Genomic DNA, 15481 nt, shown 5'->3' on the forward strand with positions numbered 1-15481 from the left:
AACATATAGGGCCCACTATACTCCAGACCAAGGGTTAAAAGTGCCCCCCTCCTTTTCCCCAAAATCAGAAGTGATGAGACAGTCATGGCTTGTTTAGAAAAGGTATTTTTTCAGCCCCAAAATTGTGGAGGAGAGTTCCTTAAAATTGTGCCCCCCCAAGAAATTTCTGGAAGTGTAGTGCAGAGAGAAGGCAGAGTTTGGCAAGGCAATAGAAGGCCTTGCAACATCCAGCCAATCAGATTTAAGTTAGGAGAGGATAAATGAACCATTAGAGTCAGTTAGCAGTTCAGTTCAGTTTAGCTTAGTTAGTGTTAGAGTCTGTTAGTGAGGGACTCTGTAAAGAGCAGAACTCACAAGGGGAGTTACTGTTATAAACTATTCTGAGGGATAGACAGAACATTGGTGGCTGGTTTAGGAATAGATTATACAAAATAGGTTATCCTAAGGAGGACTGAGAAGGTCCTGGGGTAACTAAGGATTGTTTTCTGAAGAGTAGTGTGTAAAGTAAGAAGTGAAGCACAAACAATAAGCACATGTATGAAACATTTTATCCTAAATAATTAGCTTTATTGTGGAATTAAAGTAACTACCAAGTATAAAAAGAAGAAATTATAACTGTAACAACATGTAACAAGGAAAGCAAGACCATGAAGTATCAACTGTAGTAACCATCTCATACTAGTGATACATTGGCCTGTTACAGACTGCCAAAATAAAGCTGCTTCGGGTCTCTTTGGAGATATGCTATATAAATGATGCATGGGTCCTAAGAGTCCGGAGGTCGTGCCGAAACCACACTCCATTCCTAAGCACTGGAGGGCAGCTTTGGTGCAGCTTCCGGATTCTTCGGATGCATGCATCATTTAAACAGCATACCTCCAAAGAGACCCGAAGAAGCTTTATTTTGGCAGTCTGTTCACATTAACTTTCAAATAAACCTCTAGCTTTATTTTATTAAAAACATGTCTGGAATTCTAATAAAGAAACACGCCACCAACATTTAAAAAGATAGTTTGGGGTTAAGTCCCTTGAGAGGATTGGAGTGGTGAGTCCATTCGACCCATAGGTGCCATTGAGTGGAAATAATAAGGTGACTAACTGTGTCACCGTCACAGAGTGCAACAGCAGTGGGGTTGAAAGGCCCATGGTGCTGTCCTACAAGAAAAATTGTATTGAAAAGGTAAGTGGTTGTCACAAATTGGTGGCAACGTTGGGATAACAAAACCCATTGGGCTTCCATTTAGGGAAAATAGGTGAAGAATAATAGTTCTCCACTGGAAAGCGAAAACACAGTTGATTGTAGGGCAACTAGGCATGTTGCAGGTGTTTTGTAAGCCACACAATTCCCACTTGTGTTTTGAATATTTTAGCTACTTTATTGTTTACTTTCTTTTGATTTTGTTTTGTTGTTGGTTAATGCAGATATTAATATAAATCCAGTTGCTTTAATAAGTCTGGACCCCTTTAACAAGTCTGGTCTAGTAATAATTAGCTGTTTTTGTCTCATAAATTATTTGTTATGAGTTATGTATGCTGAATTGTATTTTTTCTACAGTGAAAAATGCTGAATACTTACAGCAGGCTGCTTTGGAAGAATATGGACCAGAGCTCCATGTGGCTTTAAGAAGTAGGAGAGATGAACTACATTATTTAAGGAAACTTACTGAAATTCTCTTCCCCTACATTCTGCCTCCAAAGGCAACAGTCTGCAGGTATGTTACCTGAGCTATAATATTTGACATACTTGCCTTACATCCTTTTGTGTAGCATGGTACAGTGAATCCCAGTTTCATATCAGGACATATAGTGATAGTAAAATTAAGTAATTAAAGTTTCAGTCTCCAAATACCGCATTACAATTACATTATGGCTTCATTCTTACCTTGCCATAGCCCTATGAAGTCTGATAATTAGATCAGGTGAGCACTTATAAAGTTTATGAAAAATTAGGATGGGAATAGAGTCAGTACAGTCATTGTTTGTGATAGCCTTCAACACCTGGAGAAAATGCATGTTAAATGGCTAACAGTGATATGTCAGTCCTAACTGCATCCAGTACTGTTTGAGGCTCCATGTATTCCCAGTGTGTACATGGAATCCTATACAAATACAACTATGAATTAATTCTGATGACAGTTTTAATTGCTCATGTCTTTGCACATGTAAAGATGTGAAAGTGAAGGAAGAAACTCTTACACATGTGAAACTTTATATTTGCATATTACCCTTCTAATTTGACATATAATTTAATTCAATTTATTTCCTCATAACAGAGACAAATAAAAACATAAATTTCAGCATAACAGAGACAAATAAAAACATAAAAGATGCCCTGCTGGATCATACTATCTAGTCTGTGTAGTCCAGCATTGATTTTTCACAGTAGCCAGCCAGCTGCCTGTGGCAAGCCTATAAGAAGGACATCAGCATAATACCACTCTCTTGCTTGCCATTTTATGACAGTTGGCTTTCAAAAGCACACTATAGAATTTCAAATTAAATTCAGTGGCAGGGCAGCTGGGCTGTATATCAAGGTTAGCGAGCATGGTTTGTTCATCATTCCTCTAAGGCTAACCAAATGGTTTCTTTTAACCAAGTCCTGTAGTCACACTGTCACATGCTCTCAGCCTCAGGGGAAGAAAGTGGCAAACATCTTCTGAACAAATCTTGCCAAGAAAACCTCAATGATAGGTTCACTTTGGGGTCGCCATAAGTCAGAAACTATTTGAAAGTACACAGCAGCAACAACAAGAACAACAACTGTAGGGTAATTTAAGTTACCTAAGGCGTCAGCCTCTGGTAAGGAAACAAAAATATTTAAATATGAAAAATATTAAAGCCAAGTCTGTTAGGGGAGCTTATCCCTTGGTATTCTAAATTGGCTCCAGTCTCCTGGGCTGCACCCGGGATGCGAGATGGAGGCAGGGATTATCACACACTAAATCACCACTGAATCGCCTGCCGCCATCAGCCTGGGTCCCAGCTGCTCTCCACCAGCACTTTTAAGAAGTCAGAAAGCTGACTTCTAAAAAGTGTTGATGAAGCACGGCTGGGACCCGGGCTGATGGTAGCCGAGAATTTGGTGGTGATTTAATGCGTGATAATCCTCACCTCCATCTTGCGTCCTGGCTGCAGCCTGGGAGGCTGGAGCCGATTTAAAACGCCAAGCAATAAGCTCCAGGGTCTAGCTTTAAATCAGCAGAATAGCAGAAATGTGCCTTTGTGTTACGATGCTTCTCTAAGAACTGAGATTGATTCATAAACAAGTAGCTTGTAGTTCAAACAAAAGTTTACTAATGGCTTTATATATACATAGAGGTCTAGTGAATAGTTCAGGTAGAAAGAAAGAAAAATACTTATCTCACCATATTTCCAACGAAAGTTGAGCAAGGAAAAAGATGGGAACACAACAATTCAGGAGAAAATCTTTGAGAGAAAATGCCTGCTAGTCTCAAAGGGGGAGTGATCTAAATCACATGGTTAGTTTGAATGAGAGAGAAAAAGAGACAGAAGAGTTTGCATGAAGGACATCCCTATCTATCTATTTTGTTATTTACAATAACAATAACAGTCACACTCTGTTTAAACATTCACACGTACATACTCCAAGCTAGTAAAAGAATGAAATCCCTGAACTACTAGATTATATCTGGTCCCACACAAAGATTACAGTCTCCATCTTAAATTTGTAGGTAAAGGAACCAAATACCAAAGTATTCTGCTGTACAAGACATATCTACAGTGAGCCCGCACCATACGCGAGCTCTTTATAGGCGGCTTTCAGTGTATGCTGAAGCCACCTGGGAAATGTGCGCATGCCCCGAGCACGAGTCCCATTATATCCAATGGGACTCGTGAATTGTGCACGTGGCCGCACGGTGAGCATAAGCCCCATTGGTTATAATGGGGCTCAAGATTATGTGTTATTTGCTTTACATGGGGAGGGGGGTCCAGAACGGATCCCCCACATAAAGCGGACCCATTGTACAGTATATATTATATTTTACCACATAATACATTGCCTATTGCACTAGTGTGGTTTAAATATTATCTTGTGAAAGCTCCATAGTATGTGATGAGAGAAGAAAGCAGAACTATGTAAAAACTGACTCTTGTATTATTTTCAGATCATTCAGTTTACTTCTAAGAGAAATCCTGTCTGGTTCTGTTCTCCTTCCTTCCATGGATTTCATAGCTGATCCGGTTAGTTTTGAGAGGTTGAGTTACCACATGTTTCTTTTTATCAAATAAGCACAGAAATCCCTTGCTTCTTTCCAGATGTCCTGGGAACAAATGCACCTGGGAGGCTGTTTACCTCTCCACTACTTGAGATATCAGATCTGACTACAGTGATATATCCCTTGGTTATATCTCATTTAGATTATTATAATGTGCTGTAGGTGAGGTGCATCTGGAAACTTCAGTGGGTCCAAAATGTTGCAATGAGGTTGTCAACTGGGACTGGTTACAGGGAGTATGTGACTCTGTGTTAAAAAAAGCTTCACTCTCTACTGATTTATTTGAAAGTGCTAGTTTTCACTTTTAAAGCCCTACATGGCTTATGTCAAGCCAGCATGGTGTAGTGGTTTGAGTGTTGGGCTACAATTCTGAAGACCAGGGTTCGATTCCAAGCTCATCCCTGAAACCCGCTGAGTGACCTTGGACAAGTCATATGTTCTCTGCCTCCTCTGAAGAAATCTTGCAAAAAAAAAACCCATGCCTTGGAGTCACCATAAGTCACATACAACACGAAGGCACACAACAGAGGTGTGTGAGAGAGGAGACCGGTGGGGTCCCACAGGGCTCTGTCCTGGGCCCAGTGCTATTCAACATCTTTATCAATGACTTGGATGACAGAGTTGGGGGCATACTTATCAAATTTGCAGATGACACCAAATTGGGAGAAATAGCTAATACTCCAGAGGACAGGATCAAAATTCAAAATGACCTGAATAGACTAGAAAGCTGGGCCAAAGCTAACAAAATGAAATTCAACATAGAGAAATGTAAGGTAACGCACTTAGGGTGGAAAAATGAAATGCACAGATATAGGATGGGGGACACCTGGCTTAAGGAGACTACATGTCAGAGGGATTTAGGAGTCCAAGTAGACCACAAGTTGAACATGAGTCAACAGTGCGGTGTGGCAGCTAAAAAGACCAATGCAATTTTAGGCTGCATCAATAAAAGTATTGTGGCTAGATCAAGAGAAATAATAGTGCCACTGTATTCTGCTTTGGTCAGGCCCCATCTGGAATATTGTGTCCAGTTCTGGGCACCACAATTCAAAAAGGACGTTGAGAAACTGGAGCATGTCCAAAGGAGAATGACTAAAATGGTGAAGGGTCTGGAAACCATGTCCTATGAGGAACGATTTAGGGGGCTGGGGATGTTTAGCCTGGAGAAGAGAAGGTTAAGAGGTGATATGATAACCCTGTTTAAATATTTGAAGGGATGTCATATTGAGGAGGGAGCTAGCTTGTTTTCTGCTGCTCCAGAGAACAGGACCTGGAACACTGGATGCAAGCTCCAGGAAAAGAGATTCCACCTCAACATTAGGAGGAACTTCCTGACAGTAAGGGCTGTTTTGACAGTGGAACACACTCCCTTGGAGTGTAGTGGAATCTCCCTCCTTGGAGGTCTTTAAGCAGAGGCTGGATGGCCATCTGTCGGGGATGCTTTGATTGAGAGTTCCTGCATAGCACGGGGTTCGACTGGATGGCCCTTGTGGTCTCTTCCAACTCTATGATTCTGTGATTCTAACAACAAATGGCTTGTGTCCAGTCTATAAAAGATCATATCTTACTATACAAGCCAGCTGAAGTTTTAAGATCTTGAGGGGAAGGCTTTCTCTCAGTCCTATCATCATTACACATGCATGTGGTGAGGATATGAAAGGAACCTTCTCCATGGCTGGTCCTAGGCTCCCTTCCGCAGAAGGTCTGGTTAACCCTCTCCCTGTTCTTTTTCCATAGGAAGATGGAGACCTTTTTATTCAGCCAGGCCTTTGAGATTTAAATTATGTAGGGTGAATGTGGGTGGAGTTGTGTACTGTATTTCTTATCTTTTATATTAATATTTTCAATGTGTTTTAACTGTTTTAAACTGGTTTTTGGAGCCAGCATGGTGTGATGGTTTGAGTGTAAGACAGTGACATTGGAGAACAGGGTTTAAATCCCCACTTGACCATAGAAATCCACTGGGTAACCATAGGCAAGTTGCACTGTCTGTACCTCAGAGGGAGAAAAAGGCAACCCCATCTGAACAAATCTTGCCAAGAAAATCCTGTGAAAGGATCACCTTAGAGTTGCCGTAAGTCAGAAATAACTTGAAGGCACACCACCATCATTACAACAACCATGTTTTTAAAAGTACACAGTTATTTTTTAACTTTTGTAAAATAAGATTTTGACTTAATTTTGTTTGACATTACTGTAAGCTGCCCTGGATTCAATCATGGGAGAAAGGTGTGGTATACATTTAATAAATAAACAAGGGCCTTTGCTTTCAGGGCTCCAGGAATGAAGTAAGGCATTTTAGAAAACAGGCAACGAAATGGCTTGATCCCCCACCCTAACTATGCCATGTGGCATTTAGTTTGAGACTGGGATCTGTCTAGTTTTCTTAAAATTGCATTCTGAAATCACGTTGGTAGATGTGGATGAAAAGATGAATGAACTGATGTCCTATTCCATTGTCCATACAAGTATTTGTCTGTATCTCTGTCACATCTCACCTCTAAATAGGTTTTTCTGTGTTTGTGAGTGTCCAAAGACTCTGTTCACATAGAAGAGAAAGGAGAGTAATTAGTGCTGCCTTCTTCTGTTGGTAATATTTTGATACCTTGTACAGTCTTGCTAAGGAGGAATGTCTTTCAGTAATGTCAGGGAGTGTTAGCAATCGGCTTCATGTAGGTTACTGTTGGTACCAGGTGTTTGATAAATATATGTATATGTCTTTTCTCCTTCCATTAGGATACTGTGAATCATCTGCTACTTATCTTCATTGATGACAGCCCTGTGAGTATTGACAGAGCAAGAATAATATCATGCTGATGATGCAGTCACATAGTCATGCTCAGTTGGATACTGTCTTTTTTTCCAGCCTGAGAAAGCAACGGAGCCTGTTTCAGCATTGGTTCCCTTTCTGCAGAAGTTTGCCGAGCCCAGAAATAAGAAGCCTTCCGTAAGGATGAAATAATGGTTTAAAGCAGTGGTTCCCAACCTGTGCCGCAAGGAGCCCTTAAGGTTCTACATGCACTTCCCAGGTGCCTGACGGCCACTCCAGGAAAATAAAAGAAAAAAATTGAATGAAATTAAAGAATAAGAAACACTACTCCTGAACTAAACACCATTAACTTGTAAGATGTAGGGTAGGCCTCTTAGGGGCTCTGCCGTAGAAATTGATTCTAAAAAGGGCTCTGCGAGTCAAAAAGGTTGGGAACCCCTGGTTTAAAGTTTAAATGCCACGTGTAGATTTTTTTAAAAAGAGAGAGGTATCTCGACAGCCACCTGGAAACAAATTCAATTGTGTTGCTCTTATACAGGCCTTGCAATTGGAATTGAAAGAAATCAGAGGCCACCAGGATATTTTCTTTCTCTTCATGAATTTTCTGAAAAAAGAAGGAGCAGTGCATGTATTACAGTTTTATCTTGATGTAGGTAAGGTACCATAAGATGTTTTTACCTTATTTCTGTTAAATAACCCATTTCATGATTCATTTTATTGTAAGTCCCAGTAGTGGCAAGTAACCCTCCTGCCCACAGGCCTGAAGCATCCCACAACCAACCTCCATCTGGTGCCTGCTTTCCTCCAGTCAGACTACAAATCTCCTTTGTAGAGAAGAGAAGTTCTTTTTCACCTCTACACTGCATTTGGGATTTAAGGGTTGGAGGGAAAATCTTCGTTATAGCTGATGGAGGCTTTTTGTAGCCTCTCACCCCCACCCTTCCAGTTCTTTAGGCTGCCCTTTTTCATCAGTTCACCCTGCAGATTTGGTTTTGAAAAACAGATTTTCCTCCCTTTAAGTTAAACAGTAAACTTCTGAACTCTTCCTGGTTTTTGTTCTCTTTCCCCTCCTTCTCTTCTTTCTGGCATTTTGGCCAGTCCATGTGGCCCACATATGGTTCTAGAGGCAGAAAATTGGCCTCTTTATACACCAGAGTTGACCACCATTGTAAAGGAAGTGTGTGGCTTTTTCTCATGAGGGATGTTCTAAGATCTGATGAAGTAGACTGAGTCAACCAAACTTATGCTACAAATTTCTTTCTCACAGTCTTAAAAATGCTGCAAGATCCCTTTGTGGTCTCATGAGAGAGTTTTTCTAGCTCTACACAAATGTGCTGTAGGGTAACATCCACTGTTCAGATATTCAAACAAGTTGTCTGAGGATGTTGGGGTTCCTAGTGTATATTACTGCTTGTAATGCCAATAGCAATAGAAGGCAGGCAGGCAGGAGAAGAAATAAAGGTGGTCATGTTGGGCCGCAGATCTGAACACATGGGAAAATTGGGGGGGGGGGGTTCTAAGGAGAAAATTAGTTTTTCCATTGAAAAAATTGGGGAAAATACATAAACAATAACACTGTTTAAAATTGAAATGTTTTTGAAGACAAGGGTTTATTTCATCTAAATGAAATGTGAAGATGTTTGTGTAAAATCATTTACAGAATTAGAATATGATAATACCTGTCAAACACTAGACATACAAAAAACTCAAATCCAAGATGCATTTCTACATATGATGGATACTGTTATCCTAGTGAGAGGAGAATGGATTGTGGAGAAGTGGCCTTCATTGCTTGTAATGATGATACACTGTTCAAAAATTCAGCATTTTCAATGTTGAGTTGAACTTTATCCACATATGCAGCTAACCTCCTCTGTGACATTGTGGCTGGGTGGAAGATGTTTCTGTTCAGATAATATGCTTTATTTTGAAAGATATGTGAGTTTTGTGTAGCAAAGAGTAGAGCAGTTTGTACTTCTTGAGTTTACTAATGTATATATTCGCAATATTACTTGTATGAGATTGAGCCATTTATAGTTTTAAATGTACAAAATATAAATAATATACAAAATAATACAATTTTATATTCTAATGAAGTTGGGAGTGAAGCATTTTATTTTAGTTATGCAATAAGCTTGGGTTTACTATGAAAAACGTAGCATATATGTATTTCCCTCAAATTTCCATTTCTTCATCTGGAAAAAGAAAACCCTGGAAATCCCCCCCCCCCAAATTTCAGAATTAAAAAAATAATCATTTGTCTGCTGATCCAGATTTTATTGGAAAGGAATATAATGCAGGGATCCCAAGCGTAAATTCAGCTAATGGCCACTTGGCAGTTGATTCATTGTTAAAGTATTAGTGTAACATTTTATGAATACACTTTTACTCCACATAAAATATTGTCAGCGTTCAAATAACAATAGATTTCTTTTACCTCCCCCCATTTCTTTTCCTGACAGAGCAATTTAATGACAGAATTTTACAGCCAGAATTGACTGATGATGAGATGATGTCTCTTCATGAAGAAGTAGTGAAAATCTACAAAACCTACTGTTTGCATCAAAGCATTGACAAAATTAAATTTGATCCTTTCATCGTGGAAGAGATACAGAGTAGTAAGTGGAACTGATAGAAATTTTGAATTGGAACTATAGAGATATAGGTCCAAAACACACTGCAGAAATAATTCAGTTTGAGAGTGCTTTAGCTGCTCTGGCTTCATGCTAGGGAATTCTGGGAACTGTAGTTTCGTTAGACATTTAGCTTTCTCTATCAGCGAGCTCTGGTGCCACAATAAACTACAGTTCCCAGAATTCCCTAGTACTGAGCCAGGGCAGTTAAAGCAGAATCAAACTGGATTATTTCTTCAGTGTGTTTGGGACCATAGAGTGTCCATTAGGTGTTAGCTCATTTATTTCTTATATATATGGCGACCAGCATCCACAAAACTGTTTAATGTTGACACAACTAAGTGTGTGTGTGTGTGTGTGTGTGTGTGTGTGAGGGTGGATAATCCCTCTGTAGTCCCCATGCACTCACAAGCGGAAAGCTAGGAAACCCAAGCCATTTTTCAGGTGTTGTATAGGACTGCAGTGGAGAAGGGAAGAAAGTTTTGTCATGCTATCTGATATGAATGCTAGCACAGTCATGGTCATTGCAGCCTTGGGAAAACACACACACACACACACACACACACATTTGGGGTTTCATATTTCTCTGGACCGCTTTTTTTCTCCTCTCCCCCAACCAAAAAATAACACATGAATTTCCTCTTCTGGAAGCCTCCAAGAGCAGAAGTTCCCCTTTGAAATGAGTTGCAGCATCCTCTCGCACTGGCTAACATTAAAGCATACCAGTAGTGATTCTAATTCTTTTATCTCTCCCTCACATATTCCTCTATATGGTCTGGGTGCAGAAAATTAGTCCATGAATCCACTGAAGTTGTATGGCTTTGGTATAGATCATAGTTCATGCCCATCAGAAAGTAAAAATATTGGACAAAAGTGGAGCTTACCAATGATTGAGTTTGGGTTCATCTATAACATTTTGCTCAAATTTTACAGTTTTCATTCATTTTGCCATGTTTTCCTTCTTACTTTAAAAAATCCTTCTTTGCTTAGACACTGGTATTTGAGGGGGAAATGGTATAGAAGAGAAGAAATTTGGATCCTGCTTGTAAATACTAATTTTTACAAAAAAAAAAAAAAAAAAATTAAGTGAGCATTTATGGATTGCAGATGTTTTCCACAGTAGTGAAATGATTCTGATTAATATTTTTCACATTTTCCACCTGTAGTTGCTGAAGGACCATATGCTGATGTTGTCAAGCTGCAAACAATGAGATGCTTCTATGAAGCCTTTGAACATGTTTTTTCCCTCTTAGAGACAGTCTTCATACCTAGATTTTGCCACACTGATGAAGTAAGCCTAATGTTAAACTTGTTGTTAAACTTTTGTTCATATGGATTTTAAAAATTTGTCCCACAGGTAATGCAGAGTAGTGCGGAACAATAGAAAATGACTCAGAACTGGGAAACCTTTTTAAGGTTTGCTTTGATTGTGTTTATTTAAATGTAAGTCATTACTAACTAAGCTCAAAGTAACTCTCCTTATTGATAACACATTATCAATTCACATTCTACTCATTTTCAAAGTTAGATTGTTTTTCATAGTGATGTCATTTCTCCTTGTTACCTCTCCAAAGTAGCAAGGATACTATAAGCAGTATACTGAACTGGAAGCCTTCCTAGTAGTAGCTCCATCCGCAACCTGTGAAAAGCCTTTGACCAAAAGGTTCATGTGTAGTTTCTCCTAATGTTTTTTCAGCAACTGACAAAGAGTTTATATTCTCTCAAGTTTTTTAAACTGTTGTGCATTTTGCTGTCCCCTTTGTATCTTTAAGTGGTTCTGTTTCTGTGAAGCTTTTAAGATCTTTTTGTCAGTTTTACTTATGTTTTAGTCTCTTATGGTTGAAAGGGCATATTTTTGTGTGTTATAATAGAAGTTATTGCTGCTTTTTTGTATAGGGATTGGTTTGGATTTTTGTTTGTGCATTATTTGTATTTATGTAAGTTGCGCTGAGAACTGTTATTGGGTGCCAAATACATAAATACAATGAAAGAGTACAGTAGTGATTAGTGATTTTTAATAATTCTCCTCCCCATCCCTGGCTTAGTTTTTCAGATATATCTTAAAAGAAGATGAATCTCCAACACGCAATTCCAAATCAAACAAGTGGGTATACTATATTTGTATGTGTTGAATGTTTTAAATAGCACAGTTGTCAAATGTGTTTGCAGCTGATAGCAAACTTGGTTGTGATAATTTAGTGTATAAATATTCTTCATTAAAATGTGTTACAACATTATCAAACTGTACTGTTGAGTGAAAAAAAACAATAAGCCCAAAAACTGAATGTGACCATACTGAGGAGATGCAATGAGCAGTAGTATGATTGCATGATAATGCCACCTTGTAGCATTTCATAACCTGCCAGTTTAGATTTGTGTATGTATTTTCTTAGAGAAACATAAGTACAGTCAACACATTCAAGTTTTCAGCTCTGTTCTAAAAAAAATATGGATTTTAAATATATTTGTAAAACCATTTTTCCTCTCTCTGTTAAGCTTCATACCAATATCATGCATAGTTCTTTAAAGGACCAAGTGGGCCTTCTGTAGACCTAAGGAAGAAATATGTACATGGTCAAAAAGACAGTAAACATGGTTGATATCCCACTATTTGAACATGGTCAGTCATTTGTAATCATTTAAGCTTTTAAAATTAGTGGTAACCTGTGGTTAGCAATTAGGGCAAGGCAGCCACTGGAATAATATAATAAGTATTACCACCTTTTGTCTTGCTGGCTTTGGGAGCATATCTCTTCAGGCAAGGGTGAGCACATGCAAAGGATTGGAGAGCCACTTGTACCAGCTCCCAACCTCATAACCTATCACTGAGTTGGCAGCAACTTTTCTTCTTTTGCTGTTTGGGGCGAGTTCTTTTGAAAAGGTTATTAATTGCCAGAGTGCTTTTTCAACCCCAAAGGTTTTTTTTTTATAATAATAATAATAATAATAATATTTATTTGTATACCGCCCTCTGGCAAACCAATCCGGGCGGTTAACAACAGTAAAATATAAAATATGACAATTAAAAACACTTTATCCCTCCCCCCCTTAAGACAGTATTAAATAGTATAACATATTAAAAATACAATATCAAGGATAAAAACAGCAATTAAAACTAAAAACCCTGATATCCCTCTGTTGATCCTCAACCATCTCTAAGATGGGGCCACGGGAGGAATGAGGGAATCAGGGAACCTGGGAACCTGGGCCAGGATGGTTAATCTGGAAAGGCCTGCCGGAAGAGATCCGTCTTGACCGCTTTTTTAAAGCTGTCTAATGATGTTATCTGACGGATCTCATCCGGCAGGTCGTTCCAGAGTTTGGGGGCGACAGCAGAGAACGCCCTCTGGGAGGTCGCCGCAAGCCTAGATTTTAGAGGCTGCAGTAAGTTCCTCCCAGAGGACCGGAGAGCGCGGGGAGGATTGTATGGGAGGAGGCGGTCTCTAAGATAGTTTGGACCCAAGCCATTTAGGGCTTTAAAGGTGATAACCAACACCTTGTACTGGGCCCGGAAGCTGATAGGCAGCCAGTGGAGGGACCTCAAAACCGGAGTAATGTGGTCCCTCCTAGATGTACCTGACACAAGCCTGGCTGCCATGTTTTGAACCAGCTGTAATTTCCGAGTCAAGCACAGGGGTAGCCCCATGTAGAGTGCATTACAGAAATCAAGGCGTGAGGTTACCAGCGCGTGCACAACCGTCTCGAGATCCCTTACTTCCAATTTTTTTTTTTAATTTTTGGGGATGGGAAACAAAGGCTTCATGGGACTCCTATAGGCAACATGTGGCTTATAAACCAGAGGATTTCACATCCTTGGTTTAAATAATCATATTCTACCATCATTATCGGTGGTTGCTTGAAATTAATTTGTGGAGCAGCAGGTCCTATAGTAAACAGTGTCTTACCACACTATTCTTGCTTGAAGTTTACATTAGTTTAGTTGAAATTACCAAAGCTCTTCATACTTGAACTGGTTTGTTGTCATAGCTGTTGTTATTGTTTATATGTATAAATCCTTTCAAATCATTGGCTTGAATTCAAAGCCTTGTGTATGTATTTTCCAATACATTTCTAGTACAGAGCTCCACAGATACACAGACTTACTTCACTTGCTTCCTTTTCCCTTATGATTAGGGAAACCCTGCTTGCATAAGTGGGACTGGACTACAGCAGGGCATGTGAAATGGTTATCACATATTTAGTAGTAGTATAGTATTAGAGGTATGTTCAGCCACTGTTTAGTTCCCTTGCCTCTCCTTTTGTAAGAGCTAAGAATTACATGTTTACTGAGATGTACAAATAATCTTGTGTATCTTGATCCTGTTTGGCTCCTCCTGGAAGCAGGAGAAGTTCAGCAAACTATATCCCTTCTGTGAGGGCCTGAATGCCCTAAAGGCACCAGATCCTGTCTTATCTTGGAAGTTAAGTAGGGTCAGCCCTGGTTAGTACTTGGATGGGAGATTGCCAATGAGTATCAAATGCTATAGGTTGTAATTCAGAGGACAAAATTAGCAAAACCACCTCTGAGGATTCCTTGTCTAAGAAAACTGTATGAAATTCTTGGAATCACCATAAGTTGACAGATTAATTGAAGGTGCATGGGCACACATGTGCACGCGTGCGTGCACACACACACATCTTTTATCCATACTTTGTTTATTTTCATGTATAAAGCAGAAACTCTAGTTTGTCTCCACCTGGAATAAGGCAGACAGATCAACCATGGTTTCTTTTGTCTTTCTGGTTTGTGTTCTGAGAGACAACCCATAGTTCCTGGTTTCTATGTTAGAATTATAGGCATCATGGATGGAAAGTCTGGCTTTTCTAGATCAGAGATGAGAATTGTTTATCCCTCCAGATATTGCTGGACTACAACTCCCCATGACCATAGCCATTAGTGAAGAATGCTGGGAGTTGTGGTCCAGCAACCTCTGGAGGACCACATGATTACCACCCAATCCTATATACCATTCAAGTGACTGGGAATCAAGCACCAACATATTGTCTCATTCATAATATGCCATTTGAATGGGGCCAATTTGTAGAGGAGTTACTTCCTATTTTGCCAGGGTAACTGTATTTGAAAAACATTTCCCTTGCTTAATTATTGAGTCTTGCACTTTTGCTTGGTTTGTTTCTTTACATACAGTTGCAACAAAATTGTTTGTTACCACATGTCCCTGTTTCACATGGTTCCTGAATTTATAATAGTCCAGATAGCTATCTTTTTATATAATCTGCTATCAGAGTCTGAGTTGTACTAAATTGATTTTAGAATGTCTACAAAAGCCAAAATTGGCTTGTCATTTTTCCACAAACATATTGTATATGTGATACTAAGTGTTTATGAAAAGGGGGCAAAGATGGAGTTTCTCTTTTGTTCACACAGCAATCCCTTAGCTAGACTTACATTTCTGTTTATAGGCTAGGCTTAACTTGAAAATGACTTAATGAAGCACACACTGGGCTCTACATCTCTTGTTGGCTAGTCACTTTGATACTGTAAATCTGACCAATGCTTTATTAAGGATATTGCAAAATACCATCAAAATAAGGGGGTAGGTTGCCTTTTGATGCAGGGAAAGCCAGGCAATCCCTTCCACTGTCTAGTGATATGTAAGTATTAGTCTGTTGCTTATATCTTAAAGCATGAGTGGGAAAAGTGCAGTCTACGGGCCACATGTGATCTCAGAGGGCTGTTTTTGTGGCCTTCACAGCTCCCTTTGGGAGGGCAGTGTTGCTTTCTGAGTTGCACTACATTTTATTACAGTGCATGTGTTTATCTGCTTTTGAAACCAAAACAAATGACACTGACAAATGCACTTTTCAAACTTTAAAAG

General features: G+C 39.3%; 1 protein-coding gene across 4 annotated transcripts in view; it reads left to right on the forward strand.

Annotated features, from left to right (window-relative positions):
- The window catches only part of LOC121917372 (sorting nexin-14-like), a 67496-nt gene that overhangs the window by 17851 nt on the left and 34164 nt on the right, over positions 1–15481 (forward strand). For all 4 annotated transcript variants that reach the window (XM_042443291.1, XM_042443289.1, XM_042443290.1 and 1 more), the window contains 8 exons: positions 1556–1712; positions 4128–4203; positions 6975–7019; positions 7105–7185; positions 7547–7661; positions 9471–9626; positions 10808–10932; positions 11687–11745. In XM_042443291.1, coding sequence (XP_042299225.1) covers positions 1556–1712; positions 4128–4203; positions 6975–7019; positions 7105–7185; positions 7547–7661; positions 9471–9626; positions 10808–10932; positions 11687–11745 — 814 coding nt within the window. The remainder of the gene's footprint in view (positions 1–1555; positions 1713–4127; positions 4204–6974; positions 7020–7104; positions 7186–7546; positions 7662–9470; positions 9627–10807; positions 10933–11686; positions 11746–15481) is intronic.

Source organism: Sceloporus undulatus, unplaced genomic scaffold (genome assembly GCF_019175285.1).
Source record: "Sceloporus undulatus isolate JIND9_A2432 ecotype Alabama unplaced genomic scaffold, SceUnd_v1.1 scaffold_16, whole genome shotgun sequence".
NCBI lineage: Eukaryota > Metazoa > Chordata > Lepidosauria > Squamata > Phrynosomatidae > Sceloporus > Sceloporus undulatus.